The sequence below is a fragment of the Coregonus clupeaformis genome, chromosome 8, assembly GCF_020615455.1.
Source record: "Coregonus clupeaformis isolate EN_2021a chromosome 8, ASM2061545v1, whole genome shotgun sequence".
Taxonomy (NCBI): Eukaryota; Metazoa; Chordata; class Actinopteri; order Salmoniformes; family Salmonidae; genus Coregonus; species Coregonus clupeaformis.
Window position 1 is genome coordinate 41,370,101 of NC_059199.1, and position 16,381 is coordinate 41,386,481.

General features: G+C 41.9%; 1 protein-coding gene across 1 annotated transcript; it reads left to right on the plus strand.

Annotated features, from left to right (window-relative positions):
- Positions 1-2,230: 2,230 nt before the first annotated feature.
- LOC121572053 (transformer-2 protein homolog alpha) lies at positions 2,231-9,247 on the plus strand. Its single transcript, XM_041883919.2, has 9 exons — positions 2,231-2,369; positions 3,817-3,944; positions 4,076-4,220; positions 4,724-4,786; positions 5,122-5,310; positions 7,139-7,254; positions 7,555-7,743; positions 8,041-8,111; positions 8,570-9,247. The coding sequence occupies exons 1-9, from the start codon at positions 2,334-2,336 to the stop codon at positions 8,578-8,580; spliced, it is 948 nt and encodes a 315-aa protein (XP_041739853.1). The 5' UTR covers positions 2,231-2,333; the 3' UTR covers positions 8,581-9,247.
- The last annotated feature ends 7,134 nt before the right edge of the window (positions 9,248-16,381 follow it).

The window sequence follows — 16,381 nt, forward strand, 5'->3', positions numbered from 1 at the left end:
TGGGCCAAAAACCCTGCTGCAGTGTGTGCAAACCTGGTCAAGACCTACAGGAAACATATGATCTCTGTAATTGCAAACAAAGGTTTCTGTACCAAATATTAAGTTCTGCTTTTCTGATGTATCAAATACTTATGTCATGCAATAAAATGCAAATTAATTACTTAAAAATCATACAATGTGATTTTCTGGATTTTTGTTTTAGATTCCGTCTCTCACAGTTGTACCTATGATAAAATTACAGACCTCTACATGCTTTGTAAGTAGGAAAACCTGCAAAATCGGCAGTGTATCAAATACTTGTTCTCCCCACTGTACATAGTTACAGTTGTTGGTTAGCTAGCTAGCGAATTTGAGCCATATTATCATAGATGTGACATCAGTCAAAACACCTCAAAACAAGACATGGTATCAAGAACAAGATAAAACTAGCTGAAACTAGCCACTTACGGTTCCCCACATGGCAGTTTCTTGTCATTGTTGCAAGCTATCTGGCCATCCAGAATGGAAACAACACATGGACTTCTGTTTGGAGCGATTTCAGTGCCAACAGAAACTGTATTTGCATTCAAGCCTTTTTTATTTGCATATAGAATTTGAATTCTATCTTTTTGAATATGTAATGCACACTTTGAATAATTGAATTCATGAGTTGAACTTGTATTTCATGGTTGGAAAGTTAATTGAATTAATATTGCGTTCAGTTTTTAAATTCAATTTAAATGTAATTGAATATTCAAATTCAATATATATATTCAGTTTCAGTATGGTAAATATTGCATTCATTGTATCAAGTTTACAAACTATAATTTCAAGTTGACAAAAGTTTCATATATTCAACTTCTCAGATGCATTCAGATTCAGTTTTCAAATTCTGTTTCCTCAATTCAGATTCAAACCCAGAGACAACATCCAGGTACTTTGCAAGCAAGGAATGGTAGAAGAGAACATATAATCAAACACTGTGTTAAACATGTTTCGGGCGTTTTCTGAAGCCAATGTGGCATGTTGAATTTAATTTCATCATATGGATTTGGCGCTGCCGTTTGAACCGTTTGGGCAATAAGCTATTATGACACCATTACTGAAAGTGAAGAGTCTCTGGAACATGGTTGTGCCTTCTGCTCCTCTCTATATGTTAGAAGGGACGCGTTAGAAGGGAGTGTGACAAAAACGTAATTTGACCCCATAACAGTATAGTTGAATAGCCCTATCATAGCACTTCTAAGGATAGCTATTCAACTCCCTATTTAATCTTGCTCTTGTGAATGACTGGGTTCGAACCGGGTCTCCTGCATGTCTCAAGACTGTGTTAGCCCATTTAGCTAATGCCCATAGGGATGACATTCCCACCTGGTTGCAACCTTGTTCAGTCACTCAATGTGATAATTTGCCCCCTTTTAATTATTTCAAGTATGCATTAGCCCCCCGAGAATCAAATGAGGTGACATGAAATGCTTAGTAAAATACTTATCTGAAATGTGTCTTATCTGACTGATGCTTGCATTGTGTACTATTTTCCTGTTCCTACTTCATGGGGTTTTATATTCACAAAGCAGGGTATCAACTGAGAGACAAATATCCATAAATGGTAAAATGGGTAGAGTTGCAATGGCACACGTGGGGACCCTCTGGGTCATACAGAAGTGGCACACTATTGTTATACCATAGCTACATCTCAAATACAATTCTGTCACATGCTTCGTAAACAACCGGTGTAGACTAACAGTGATTTTTTTATTTTTTTTAACATTTTAGTCATTTAGCAGACGCTCTTATCCAGAGCGACTTACAGTTAGTGAGTGCATACATTTTTCATACTGGCCCACCGTGGGAATCGAACCCACAACACTGGCGTTGCAAGCGCCATGCTCTACCAACTCAGCTGCATACATGTTTCATACTGGCCCACCGTGGGAATCGAACCCACAACCCTGGCGTTGCAAGCGCCATGCTCTACCAACTGAGCTACAGGAGGCATACTTACGGGCCCTTCCCAACAATGCAGAGAGGAAAAAATGAGAAATAATAGAAAAATAATAACACGAGGAATAAATACACAATGAGTAAGGAAGACTTGGCTAGTCAAGATTCTCAGTTGATTGTCATTCATAGGCCAGCAAGCGCTTCACTTGCATTTGAATGGACTACTATGGAACTGCCATCTGTATCAAGAAGGCGTGGCAGGAATCACGATGACGTCCGCACAAAATCTTCCGTTTATAAATAAAGTGCAGTCTTTCTCCGCCATCTTCTGTTCCACCACGAGAAACAGAAGCACAAAGGAGGACGCAGTTATTTTGTCTGAAAACGTAGCTATCTATTCTCATTACAAAATGAGTGACATTGAGGATGGAAACTTTGATGGACGAGTAAGTATTAGCGTTGCTACGGAAACCTAAATATCTTGTCTTTCCTCTATTTTGCTGACATAGTGTTAGCTAGTTACTGTAGTTATCAGTTTCTTTGTTAGTAACGCTTTGGCTAGCTAGCTAATTAGCGAGTTGAGTTCGTATTTAAAAAAAGTAGCTAGATGGCAACCTAAAATGTTCTTCAAAGTATTGTAAACTTGCTATGAAAACAAGATTAACTCAATTATTCTTCCAAATTAAACGTTACCTTTCGCCATGTGTTGCCAGCCGACCAATACAATAGCTAGCAAACTAACGTTAGCTAACTTGCCTAGCTAAGTAGCTAACGACGTTATCATACATGACGCTACCCGTAGCATAAACGCAACGTTACGCACATTCTACAGATACGCTAGCTAACGTTAGTTATTGCTAGGTTCTAGCTAGCTCCCAGGTAAGTTTGGTGGAAGCCTTTGTCACAATAGTAAGTTGCAGTCAAGCAATCTGAGCTTCAAGCCACTTCCTGTAGCTAAATAAGTTAGAGGTAACTAGTGGTGGTGAAAGTGAAACAGTTCTGTCATCTCATAATGTTAATTTATTCAGTGTTACGCTACAACAATGCATTAGTGTACTCCTCTTGAAAAGTTGTCATCATCACTGAACCCTTCTGAGATGCAGGGTAATATATTTCTGCAAGTAAAGTACTTGTCCTGCTATAGATACTGTATACATTAGTTATTATTTAACGAAAGATCTTTTATTTTTCTATAAATTCATGATCTTTAATTTTATTAAATGTTCTTTTTTCATTAAGGTTATTGATCGTGAAGGATTTGAAGAGTTTTATCCAAGAATGTGGAAGAAAATGTCCAAGAATAAACGAAGGCTTATGAAAAACAGTTACAGAGCAGAACATAGATGTGGGAAGGGGAAAATGAATGAAACTGGAAGATTGGTGGTCAGATATAGAAGCGCTTGCAGTATGTATGACTAAAGGTGAAAATTGTTTCTATTTGGGGAAGAGAACCCGGAATCAGAAAATGAAAACGGAAAAAAGAAGAACGACGAAGAACAGTAGAATTCCTGAGAGAAGGAAGTAGAGTATATAAAGAGACTGAAAGAATGAATGTATCCCTAGGTGTACGGTATATGTTCCAAGTGTCTGTACACTACTATGCTCCCTTTCTATAGTTTAAAAATGCATGATGACTTTAGTTTGACCAAGGTAGAAGAAACGAGACATGGCGTATGTTAACATTATGACAGGGTTTTAGCATATTATTAATCCAGTTGAAGGAGGGTTTTTTCTTCTCTATCACATGTAATAGACATGGTGGAGCACTAACCTTTTCCTCCACAGTGTATGTGCTCTAGTTGTGTATGTCTGACTTTGAACAGTTGCTTGTCTGTTCCTGTGTGTGTAAGAAAAAGAGGGGGCCTCTTTAACACGCTGTTACTGTAACATTAGGACTCTCGCTCCCCATCCAAATCGGACCGTGGCAGTCCCGTTCGGGTCAAGTCGGAGAGCAGGTCCGGCTCCCCGAGCCCATCCCGGGTCGCCAAACACTCAGCGTCTCGGTCCCGCTCAAAGTCCAGGTGAGTCTGTCCTGTTATGTCTTATCAGAACCCCCACTTCCTATCTCATTGATTCCATTCTCTTTGTGAAGAGTAATTTCTCATTGTGCGTTTGCTTAACTTGACACTAAATCCTCCATCCCCTTCTCCAGATCTCACTCTCGTAGGCACTCTAACCGCCGGTACAGCCGCTCTCGCTCCCCCTCCAACCGGAAGAAGTCCCGCTCCTACAGCCCAGAATATCGGAAGAAGACGAGCCAGAGTGCGTCGCCCAACCGCCGCCGCCCCAGCAGCAGGGTGAGTGACACATCGTTTACAGATCAAAGGTCAGGGTCTGACTGCTGATTGGGTAGAGCAGTACTTCCCAACCCTCTCCTCGGTAATCACCTGACGTTTCTGATATTTGTTGTGGCCCTAAACTGGCACACCTTTTTCAACTAGTCAAGGGCTTGATGATAAGGTAACTAGTTAAACCAGGTGTGCCAGTTTAGGGCTACAATAGATATGTGAAACGTCTGATGGCAAACCCTGTGGTAGAGGGACAGCTGGGTTGTGTAGAAAATACAATTGTCAGTTGTGCTTTTAAGGGCTTGCAGCTGCTTTATGGAATTGTGGAATTCGATTAGGGTGTGTGTACATAGTTTATCATAGGAATGTTGACACCATTTTATGTATAGGTAGCGTGTTCATTTACCAGTTAGTATTCCTATGCTGCTCCTGTATTGTCTGCTACAGGAAACAGAATGATGTGACTTATTTAATAACCCTTTTATTAACCCTCCATCTCTTTATGTCAACAGAGCCATGACTTCAGAAAAGAGACATTCAGTCAGGGAGCAGGAGGAGGTGGTGAGGATGCCAGGGTATGTAGACCTTACCATGATACTTTCTACATGAGTATTTTAATTCAGAAGTGGGCCACAACATGCAAAGCCTGTGGTCTAGCAGTATGGTCACATTTATGCCTCTCAGATCTGGGGTTGTGTGAGCGAGCGACTGAGATGAAGCTCCTGTAAGTCGCTCTGGATAAGAGCGTCTGCTAAATGACTAAAATGTAAATGTAATGAAGAGTCGCTCTGGATAAGAGCGTCTGCTAAATGACTTAAATGTAAAAGAGTGTGAGGTCAGAGATTGCTAGTGGCTGGTAATCTATGTGTTCATGTCAGCTGCTGTGAACTCTGACCCCTTTGCCCTCCAGGTTAACCCTGACCCCAACCAGTGTCTGGGGGTGTTTGGGCTGAGCTTGTACACCACGGAGAAGGACCTGAGGGAGGTGTTTGGCCGGTACGGCCCATTGGCCGGGGTTAATGTGGTGTACGACCAGCGCACCGGGCGCTCCCGTGGCTTCGCCTTCGTCTACTTCGAGAGGATCGCCGATTCCAAGGAGGTATGGGACAAACAGAGCAGTCTGGGCCTCTTACTCAATTAGTTTATTCTTTACTATTGCTCCTTGCCTTCACAACTGTGGTGGCGAATGTCCGAGGCCCTTACCCTCAGACTTTCTCCAATGGGTTTTGAGAAGGAGAGAATTCCAGGAAAGATTAATTGCGAAAGAGCCGTGGATTAGGAAGCACATGATGGGTCCTATTTAAAACACATTTTGTTGTCATAAGAAGTTATGCTGTTGATCATTGGGTCATGTTGTGATACACCTAAGAACCGATGGTAAATTTTTGCTTTTGGGGCCATCAATGGCCTTATTCCTCAGTCCTTGAAGATGTAAAAGGTTAAATAAGCCTTTTATGCTAATTCATCTGGAACCATTGATATTGTACGCTGACTAGTCTGTACACTATAGTTTCGTTTTCATATTGTGACTCTGGTTGTGTAAAGCGTGATTACTCATAAGCACCACCAGGTGTCAGTCTTGCCACTCACATCAAGTGGTACAAGGGACACAGGAATTCTTCACTAATGAAGGTCAGAGTTTCTAATCCCAGATGCCCAACATCGCGAGACTTCCAGGGATGCCTGCGAAGCGGAATCAGCAGACCGGGGTTTGAGAAGTGAAATGAATCCTTGTTAATTTTTGCAATATAAAGGCACAACCTAGATTTGAGCCAATGTCAATGCCAAGTAGCTGAACATGTTATCAATCACATTTATTTATAAAGCCCCATTTACATCAGCAGTTGTCACAAAGTGCTTTACAGAAACCCAGCCTAAAACCCCAAACAGCAAGCAATGCAGATGTAGAAGCACGGTGGCTAGGAAAAACTCCCTAGAAAGGCAGAAACCTAGAGAGGAACCAGGCTCTGAGGGGTGGCCAGTCCCCTCCCTTATGGCTGTGCCGGGTGGAGATTATAATAGTACATGGCCATTAAGGCCATATTTTTCTCCAAGATGTTCAAACGTTCATAGATGACCAGCAGGGTCAAATAATAATCACAGTGGTTGTAGAGGGTGCAACAGGTCAGTACCTCAGGAGTAAATGTCAGTTGGCTTTTCATAGCCATCAGAGGTCGAGACAGCAGGTGCGGGGGAGAGCGAGAGAGTTGAAAACAGCAGGTCTGGGACAAGGTAGCACATCCGGTGAACAGGTCAGGGTTCCATTGCCACAGGCAGAGTGAAACTGGAGCAGCAGCACGACCAGGTGGACTTAGGACAGCAAGGAGTCATCAGGCCAGGTAGTCCTGAGGCATGATCCTAGGACTCAGGTCCTCCGGGAGGGGAGCGAGAATTAGAGGGAGCATACTTAAATTCACACAGGACACCAGATAAGACAGGAGAATTACACCAGATATAACAGACTGACCCTAGCCCCCCGGCACATAGACTATTGCAGCATAGATACTGGAGTAATTACTCCGACCTCATGAAAGTAACAAACTGACACATTTTCATCAAATGACTTTCTTGGGTGCCTTTGATTAGACAGCCTGCACATGCGCAGTTCAGCGTGAAACAACCGTTTGCCCCTGATGCGTTTCTACGCATGAGCTTAGCTAGCCACTGTCGCCTTGACATCGCCTACACTGCTTTGGAGAAGCAGTTTCTACATATCTTCGTACTAAACCATCTTTGGTTCAGCGTTGGACCAATGGGACGGTTCAAGGTGTGCTCAGTATGAACACACATTAAACCTTTATTTTCTCTTTTACCCTTCACCCCAATCCTTTCCCTGTACAAGTAGAACCCAGAGATGAGATGGAGCTCATTTTCAGAGTGACTGATTTTTAAACTCCTGTCTTTTTGTACCTCTTCTGTTTCCCTAGGCGATGGAGCGTGCCAACGGTATGGAGCTGGACGGGAGACGTATCAGAGTGGACTTCTCTATCACCAAGAGGGCCCACACCCCTACGCCTGGCATCTATATGGGCCGACCCACACAGTAAGTATAGGATGGTGAATCTCTGCTCATAGTGTGGTTTTATGCAGATGTCCACCTGTCTTGCTGCAACTGTATTTCTCTCCTGTGTGTATTGCTGTTTTATCTTCTTGGATGTCCTGGTGTGAAGTTGTGATACTGAGGGATATGATAACTTAGTTTATTGGGAGTTATGGGCTGTGTCTGAAATGGCACTCTATCCCCTATGTAGGGGGTCTGGTGGCATTTGGATGCAGCCAGTGATTGTGTTTGAGGAAATCTTGTCACTCGCAGTTAACATGAACTTATTGTCTCTTTCCTCAGAAATGGTGGTGGTGGGGAGCGAAACAGTGGCAGCAGCAGTGGTGGAGGGAGGAGGGGACGGGACTCGTATGACCGCTACGATGATCGACGCGGCGGCGGTTACGACCGTGGATATGACCGTGGATACGATCGGGGAGACCGAGGTGGAGACCGGGGATATGACAGATATGACGAGTACGACAAGTACAGGTGAGTGATCCTCGAGATGTTGACTTCTTTCAATAGATTCACATCGGAGCTATAAATATATTTGGAATAAAAATGAACATATTTTACAGATGTTTAACTCATTAACACTGGTGAAAAATGTATGCACTCACTGAACTGTAAGTCGCTCTGGTGAAGAGCGTCTGCTAAATTACTAAAATGTAAAATGTGCTCTTCAGGTTAAATATGAGGGGATGAATGGGGTTACTTGTCCTGTGTGGGTATTGTGAATTCTTCCTTACACTAGTATAAATATTTTGTTCTCTCTCCCTCCTACAGTCGCAGGCGCTCTCCCTCACCCTACTACAGTCGATACAGATCACGCTCCAGGTCTCGCTCATACAGTCCACGTAAGTACACACACACCAAAAGCAATTGTTAAACTCCTGATTGTCAAACTCCTGAGTGGCGCAGTGGTCTAAGGCACTGCATCGCAGTGCTAACTGTGCCACTAGAGATCCTGGTTCGAATCCAGGCTCTGTCGCAGCCGGCCGCGACCGGGAGACTCATGGGCGGCGCACAATTGGCCCAGCGTCGTCCAGGGTAGGGGAGGGAATGGCCGGCAGGGATGTAGCTCAGTTGATAGAGCATGGCGTTTGCAACGCCAGGGTTGTGGGTTCGATTCCCACGGGGGGGCAGTATAAAAAAAATATGTATTCACTAACTGTAAGTCGCTCTGGATAAGAGCGTCTGCTAAATGACTAAAATGTAAAATGTAAACTCTTAACCATACTCAGTTTGTGATGTCTGAGGGAGTCACAATTACATGAAGCATATCACACTAACATGAATCCTTGTCTCTTTACAGGACGATACTAACAAACTTTCATCAAGATCAAGCTATCCTTTTTTCTGTTAACCACATCGGAACGGAGCCGTTTGGGAGCGTTGTCAAGCTAACTAAAGTGTATATCAACAGACGAAGCTCCCCTGCGACTTTTGTTTACGTGCTGTAGATGTCTTTTATTTTTTAACTTTGATGCATCCATGTAGTGTCTGTGCTGAAGACTCAGACGGTGGTAATGAAACTCATTGGGCCCGTTTGAGTATCTTTTAAAACGCACCCTTCTTCAGCTTGTCACTGATCTATAAGTGACTGGATAAATTAAAGCGTTGTAGCCATTGTTTTGCTTTCACCAATCCAGCCTTGTCAGATCAGTGATTACCTCAAGGAAGGAAAGAAAGGATGTTTAATATTCAAACAGGCTCATTGGTTTTTGCAGTAGGAGGAAATGTGAAATTGATCTGAAAGTATCACTGGTTTGAGGAGGGTCTTTGTTATTAAGTCACATCTTTGAGTTGATGTTATTGGGATACCCTCCAGAGATGTTTATTTTCATGTTATTTTGTTTATTTGTATGGAAAAAGACATCTCTAAAATGCGTGAGTTTTTTTACATTCTGAATTTAAAGTTAAGCTGTGTGAAGGTATCATTCAGAAGAGTTGTCTCTTGGATCAGCATGTAAATACAGATTTTTGAACAAAAGATTTGATTGATTCTACACTACAGTGCAAGTCCTAATCACCATGCATAGCAATCAATATATCAGCTTAATGAAAAATACAAAAGCCACACGATTTAAATTTATTTACCTGTTTGAGCAACAAATAAGTGTTGAAATACTCATTTTACTGAGTTACAGTTCATTTAAGGAAATTGAAATCAATTCATTAGGCCCTATTCTATGGATTTCACATGACTGGGAATACAGATACCTTAAAGGGTAGGGCCGTGGATCAGAAAACCAGTCAGTATCTGGCCTGAGCACCATTTGCGTCAGGCAGTGTTACACATCTCCTTCACATAGAGTTGATTGTGGCCTTTGGAATGTTGTCCCACTTCTCTTCAATGGCTGTGCGAAGTTGCTGAATATTGGCGGGAACTGGAACATGCCGTCGATCCAGAGCATCCCAAACATGCTCAATGGGTGGTGACATGTCTGAGTATGCAGGCCATGGAAGACCTGGGACATTTTCAGCCTCCGGGAATTGTTGATCTCGTCACGGTATCTCTGCATTCAAATGCAATTGTGTTTGTTGTCCGTAGTTTATGCCTGCCCATACCATAATCCCGCCACCACGGGGCACTCTGACATCAGCAAACCGCTCGCCCACACGATGTATGATTTATTTCAGCTCATGAAACATGGGACCAACACTTTACATGTTGCATTTATATTTTTGTTCAGCGTATTTGCCAAAGACTTGCTTGTGACAACAGTATAAGCACAAATGATTGATAAATTGAAGCTGCTGCTTTTGACATTTATCCCTTCACTGAAATGTGCCTACTTCTCAAGCTAATTATCCCCTCCTTGCTACTATTGTATTCAGCCCATCGCTGATCAAACAAGCTAAATTCACACTTCATTGCCCCTCTGTTTTTGACAATACTTTTTAATGTTAACCTATAAAGGAGTGTCTGACTAGTGTAATGTTCAGCATGGTGAACCATTCCCAACACTGCAGATATCAATACACTACATAGGAAGAACCTGTTCTCCACATAAAATGTGAATTACTGTTCTATTTTCCATGTTTCTATGTCCAATCCTCAAGAGGGCCGGCACACTTCACTCAAGAGGACATGAAGTTCAGAAAATGTGGTGTAGAAGAGCAGATCATAGACCACAGGGATTGTCAGCTCTATGCATTGCATTTCTATCTGCAATGCTCAGCGTGTGCCATGCTGGATAATCCAATCAGTCCAAGAGTGAGTGTTACACCTTGGCTAAGAAAACGGTAACGGGATGGGTGTGATCCATACAGTCGATGGTGTGATCAGGGGGGCGGGGGACCATCAATCTAATTAACACAGATGAGTTTGGAGAGGAGTAAAAAAGTGTCAATGAAGAGCATTGTGATTCAGGCAGGCTAGGTGACTGATCAGAGGCAATGGCGTAGTAGAAGGGAGAGAACAATGTTTATCTGGAGACCTTTGCCCTGATGATACCGGAGCCCACTGATGGAACATAAACTATAGAAGATAGTGCTACAGATTCTTAAGAAACCGTTAGTTGCAGTACATGGATCAAATTGTTAAGTCTTTTCTCAAGAGCAAAAAAATTTTTATTCCAAGATACTTATATTTTCCCTAGTAAGTGTAAGTACACCTGCCCTACTAGTCTATGTTGACCAATAGAGTTTCATCTTCCCTGTGTAAGAGGAATAGCTACAGCGAATGAGGTCGTACTTTGAGGTTGCCTGGGGACCAGACAGTGAATATCTAAATACATCATCTGGAACGTGATAGTGTTTGATTCTGAAAATGGGCCTCTCAGGTCCTCTACAAGCCAAAATGTTGAATACAATTATATTTGAACTTACTCTGCCGATTGTCCGTGGTATTGGTCCTTCAGCTGCTCGAAATTTGAGACAAAATATCCACAGGAATGTATTGTTTACCCGAGTTTGTAGAGCACCAGTACTGAAGTAGTGATGTATATCATCTGGCACATGCGCAAAACCATGTAAACGCATGCAAGACTTCGGTTAGTATCCATGGTTCGCGTGCGTGTACTTCCGTCTTGTGCACATGCATCCGCAATGAGCAAAACACATCTTGATTGCCTTACAAATAGACCCGTGTTTTGAAGTCGGTTTAATAATACTTTCCTGTGGCTATTTTCAAAAAAAATTTGACCAGATGATGGACCAAAACCACAGATAATTGACAGAGTACATTTAAATACACTGAACAAAAATATAAACCCAACATGTAAAGTGTTGGTCCCATGTTTCATAAGCTGAACTAAAAGATATCAGAAATGTTCCATATGCACAAAAAGCTTATTTCTCTCACATTTGTTTACATTCCTGTAAGTGAGCATTTCTCCTTAGCGAAAATAATACATCCACCTGACAGGTGTGGCATATCAAGAAGCTGATTAAACAGCATGATCATTACACTGGTGCACCTTGTGCTGGGGACAATAAAAGGCCACTCTAAAATATGCAGTTTTCTCACACAACAATGCTGTTGCCAGAGAATTGAATGTTCATTTCTCTACCATAAGCCACCTCCGACCTCGTTTTAAAGAATTTGACAGTATGTCCAACCAGCCTCACAACCGCAGACCATGTGGATGGCGTCCTGTGGGCGAGTGGTTTGCTGATGTCAATGTTATGAACATGGTGTGCCCCATGGTGGCGGTGGGGTTATGGTATGGGCAGGCATAAGATACATTTAAATTTTAGTCATTTGGCAGACGCTCTTATCCAGACCGACTTACAGTTAGTGAGTGCATTCATTTTCATACTGGCCCCCGTGGGAAACGAACCCACAACCCTGGCGTTGCAAGCGCCATGTTCTACCAACTGAGCTACACGGGGTCAAAAAACTCAATTGCATTTTATTGATGGCAATTTGAATGCACAGAGATACTGTGACGAGATCCTGAGGCCCATTTTCATGCCATTCATCCGGCGCCATCACCTCATGTTTCAGAATGATTATGCATGGCCCATGTCGCAAGGATCTGTACACAATTCCTGGAAGCTGAAAATGTCCCAGTTCTTCCATGGCCTGCATACTCACCAGACATGTCACCCAATGCTCTGGATCGATGTGTTCCAGTTCCCGACAACATCCAGCAACTTCGCACAGCCATTGAAGCGGGGTGAGACAACATTCCACATGCACAATCAACAGTCTGATCAACTCTATGCGAAGGAGATGTGTCGCGCTGCATGAGGCAAATAGTGGTCACACCAGATACTGACTGGTTTTCTGATCCACGCCCCTACCTTTAAAAAAAAGGTATCTGTGACCACCACAGATGCATATCTGTGACCACCACAGATGCATATCTGTATTCCCAGTCATGTGAAATCTATAGATTAGGGCCTAATTAAATTATTTCAATTGACGGATTTGCTTATATGAACTGTAACTCAGTAAAATCTTTTAAATTATTGCATGTTGCGTTTATCTTTTTGTTCACTATATAATATTATTCAACATTCGTGACAGACAAGGGATGCTAAGCATTTTTCTATGTAACTGTGCGCGGCGTTGTCTACATAATTTGAAGAAGTCGCCAGGTTTCGTAACTAACTTTGAGGCTATCTTTGAAAAGTAATGGTTGAATTAAAGTAGAGTTGCATATGTTTGAAAGAGGGTAAACACAAGTCATAAGACCACTTTCACCTTTCTCTGACCGCCTTTATCGGCATCACCATCCGTTACAGACACTTGTTGGTGAATAGTAATGTAAACATTGTAGAACATTGATGATATATACATACACTACCGTTCAAAAGTTTGGGGTCACTTAGAAATGTCCTTGTTTTCCATGAAAACATACATTAAATAGTTTGAATAGGAAATATAGCAAAATGCATAGGAAATGTAGTCATTGACAAGGTTTTAATATAAATAATAATTGTGTCCTTCAAACTTTGCTTTCATCAAAGAATCCTCCATTTGCAGCAATTACAGCCTTGCAGACCTTTGGAATTCTAGTTGTCCATTTGTTGAGGTAATCTAAAGAGATTTCACCCCATGCTTCCTGAAGCACCTCCCACAAGTTGGATTGGCTTGATGGGCACTTCTTACATACCATACGGTCAAGCTGCTCCCACAACAGCTCAATAGGGTTGAGAGCCGGTGACTGTGCTGGCCACTCCATTATAGACAGAATACCAGCTGACTGCTTCTTCCCTAAATAGTTATTGCATAGTTTGGAGCTGTGCTTTGGGTCATTGTCCTGTTGTAGGAGGAAATTGGCTACAATCAAGCGCCATACACAGGGTATGGCATGGCGTTGCAAAATGGAGTGATTTCCTTCCTTCTTCAAGATCCCTTTTACCCTGTACAAATCTCCCACTTTACCACCACCAAAGCACCCCCAGACCATCACATTGCCTCCACCATGCTTGACAGATGGCATCAAGCACTCCTCCAGCATCTTTTCATTTGGTCTGTGTCTCACAAATGTTCTTCTTTGTGATCCGAACACCTCAATCTTCGATTCGTCTGTCCATAACACTTTTTTCCAATCTTCCTCTGTCCAGTGTTCTTTTGCCCATCTTAATCTTTTATTTTTATTGGCCAATCTGAGATATGGCTTTTTCTTTGCAACTCTGCCTAGAAGGTCAGCATCCCGGAGTCGCCTCTTCACTGTTGATGTTGAGACTGGTGTTTTGCGGGTACTATTTAATGAAGCTGCCAGTTGAGGACCTGTGAGGCGTCTGTTTCTCAAACTAGACACTCTAATGTATTTGTCCTCTTGCTCAGTTGTGCACCGGGGCCTCCCACTCCTCTTTCTATTCTGATTAGAGCCAGTTTGCACTGTTCTGTGAAGGGAGTAGTACACAGCGTTGTACGAGATCTTCAGTTTCTTGGCAATTTCTCGCATGGAATAGCCTTCATTTCTCAGAACAAGAATAGACTGACAAGTTTCAGAAGAAAGTTATTTGTTTCTGGCCATTTTGATTCTGTAATCTGCCAGTTTTATTGCTTCTTTAATCAGCACAACAGTTTTCAGCTGTGCTAACATAATTGCAAAAGGGTTTTCTAATGATCAATTAGCCTTTTAAAATGATAAACTTGGATTAGCAAACACAACGTGCCATTGGAACACAGGACTGATGGTTGCTGATAATGGGCCTCTGTACGCCTATGTAGATATTCCATAAAAAATCAGCCGTTTCCAGCTACAATAGCCATTTAAAACATTAACAATGTCTACACTGTATTTCTGATCAATTTGATGTTATTTTAATGGACTTTTTTAAAAAAAAAATCGAAAACAAGGACATTTCTAAGTGACCCCAAACTTTTGAACGGTAGTGTACATACTTATTGATCACTGATCACTTATTGAAAATTGATCATACATACTTATTGATCACAAGTATTAAACATTCAAAATGCAGATGACATCAGAAGAGTAAGTTTCACCTGCTTTTCACTGGAGACTGGGAAAACATCATAGTAAATTAAATAATATCCAAACATTGGTGAATCAAACATTATGTGGTTAAACCAATAAAACAAAGTTGTGTTAGGAAATGTAAAAGTGACTCTCACATGTGTGGAAACCAGATGAGTGGCCCTTGAGGTTGAACCCCGACACAACTGCACGGCTATCTCTGCTATATGTCTGCAAGGAGAAACAGTGGCGCAAGGATATCGTCAAGATGAGCTGATAGCCTATTCCCTGACCTCATGGATAGAGACATAATGTGTGTGTCCCAAAGAGCACCCTATTCCCTATATAGTGCATTACTAATGACTAGTTCCGCCTGGTTCCAAAACAACCCTAGCTCCTACCACTTCTGTATTTGCAGATTTGAAAGGACCAGATAGGTGATAGACCTCTAAAGTATTCTCTGCCATATTGCTCAGACCTATCTGCCTCTTTCAGAGCTGCAAACACCAAAGGCATAGGTAAGGGTCTAGGGGTGGTTTTTGGACTGAGGTGATAACTGTTCATCATCCCTGATCTATCACGACTGTCTACAGACCTACTTTAACTGAGTAATTATTCAGTTGGTATGATTATATAGTATCTAAATAAATCAGGCAAGATCTCTTTTCCGTTGACCAAAGGCCTATTTTAAGATTTTCCTCTTGTAGGACAATAACCGTGATTCTGATTCTGGGTGCCAAGTTCACACCATGGCAGATGAATATATGACGTACAGAATATAGAACAGACACGATCCTTTATCATGTAATATAGAAGTTATTACACTCTATTCATCACACTTCTATCTGCAACATTCTGAACACTCTGCTATTTTTTCACTTATTGTTAATTCCAAAAATGTAATCAATTTGTATTTCTTGATTTGATTATTTTTTTGTAATTTGAAAGCCTATACCGGCTGCCAGCTTGCATGCCAGTATTGTTTTGTTATTGGTGAGAGATGTTTTAATCTGTTTGTTTTAAAAACTTAGCATGCAGAGGCTAGGTCTGAACTTCAGAAAACTTTCTCTCTGAAGTGTTTTTTGTTGTCTTCTTATGAATGAATGTGTGTGTTATAGTACATTTTACAATTGGTACTAAGGGATGCAGGTAGCCTAGTGGTTAGAGCATTAGGCCAGTAACCAAAAGGTTGCTGGTTTGAATACCTGAGCAGACAAGATGCAAAAAATATGTTGATGTGTCCTTGAGCAAGGCACTTAACCCTCATTTGCTCCAGGGGTGCTGTACTACTATGGCTGACCCTGTAAAACATATTTTTTCTTTGTACAGTTGCTTCAATACAACACCAATAAATAACTGTTTCAAATATGATTTCATAACACCATAATCAAACATTGATCACAAGTGAATTATATGTAAATTCCAAAGAAAATTGGAAATGTATTAATAAATTATCATAGGCATTTACATTTAAGTCATTTAGCAGACGCTCTTAACCAGAGCGACTTACAAATTGGTGCATTCAACTTAGGATAGCCAGTGGGACAACCACCTTTTTTTTGGAGGGGGGGGGGATAGAAGGATTACTGTTATACTATTCCAGGTATTCCTTAAAGAGGTAGGGTTTCAAGTGTCTCCGGAAGGTGGTCAGTGACTCCGCTGTCCTGGCGTCGTGGGGGAGCTTGTTCCACCATTGGGGTGCCAGAGCAGCGAATAGCTTTGACTGGGCTGAGCGGGAACTGTGC

What these genes read in the sequence shown, in the direction of transcription:
- LOC121572053 (XM_041883919.2), top strand. Translation starts at nt 2,334, where the DNA reads ATGAGTGACATTGAGGATGGAAACTTTGATGGACGA. An exon ending in GCCGCCGCCCCAGCAGCAGG is followed by an intron (nt 4,221 to 4,723) that starts GTGAGTGACACA and finishes TTATGTCAACAG; the next exon opens with AGCCATGACTTCAGAAAAGA. An exon ending in TATATGGGCCGACCCACACA is followed by an intron (nt 7,255 to 7,554) that starts GTAAGTATAGGA and finishes CTCTTTCCTCAG; the next exon opens with AAATGGTGGTGGTGGGGAGC.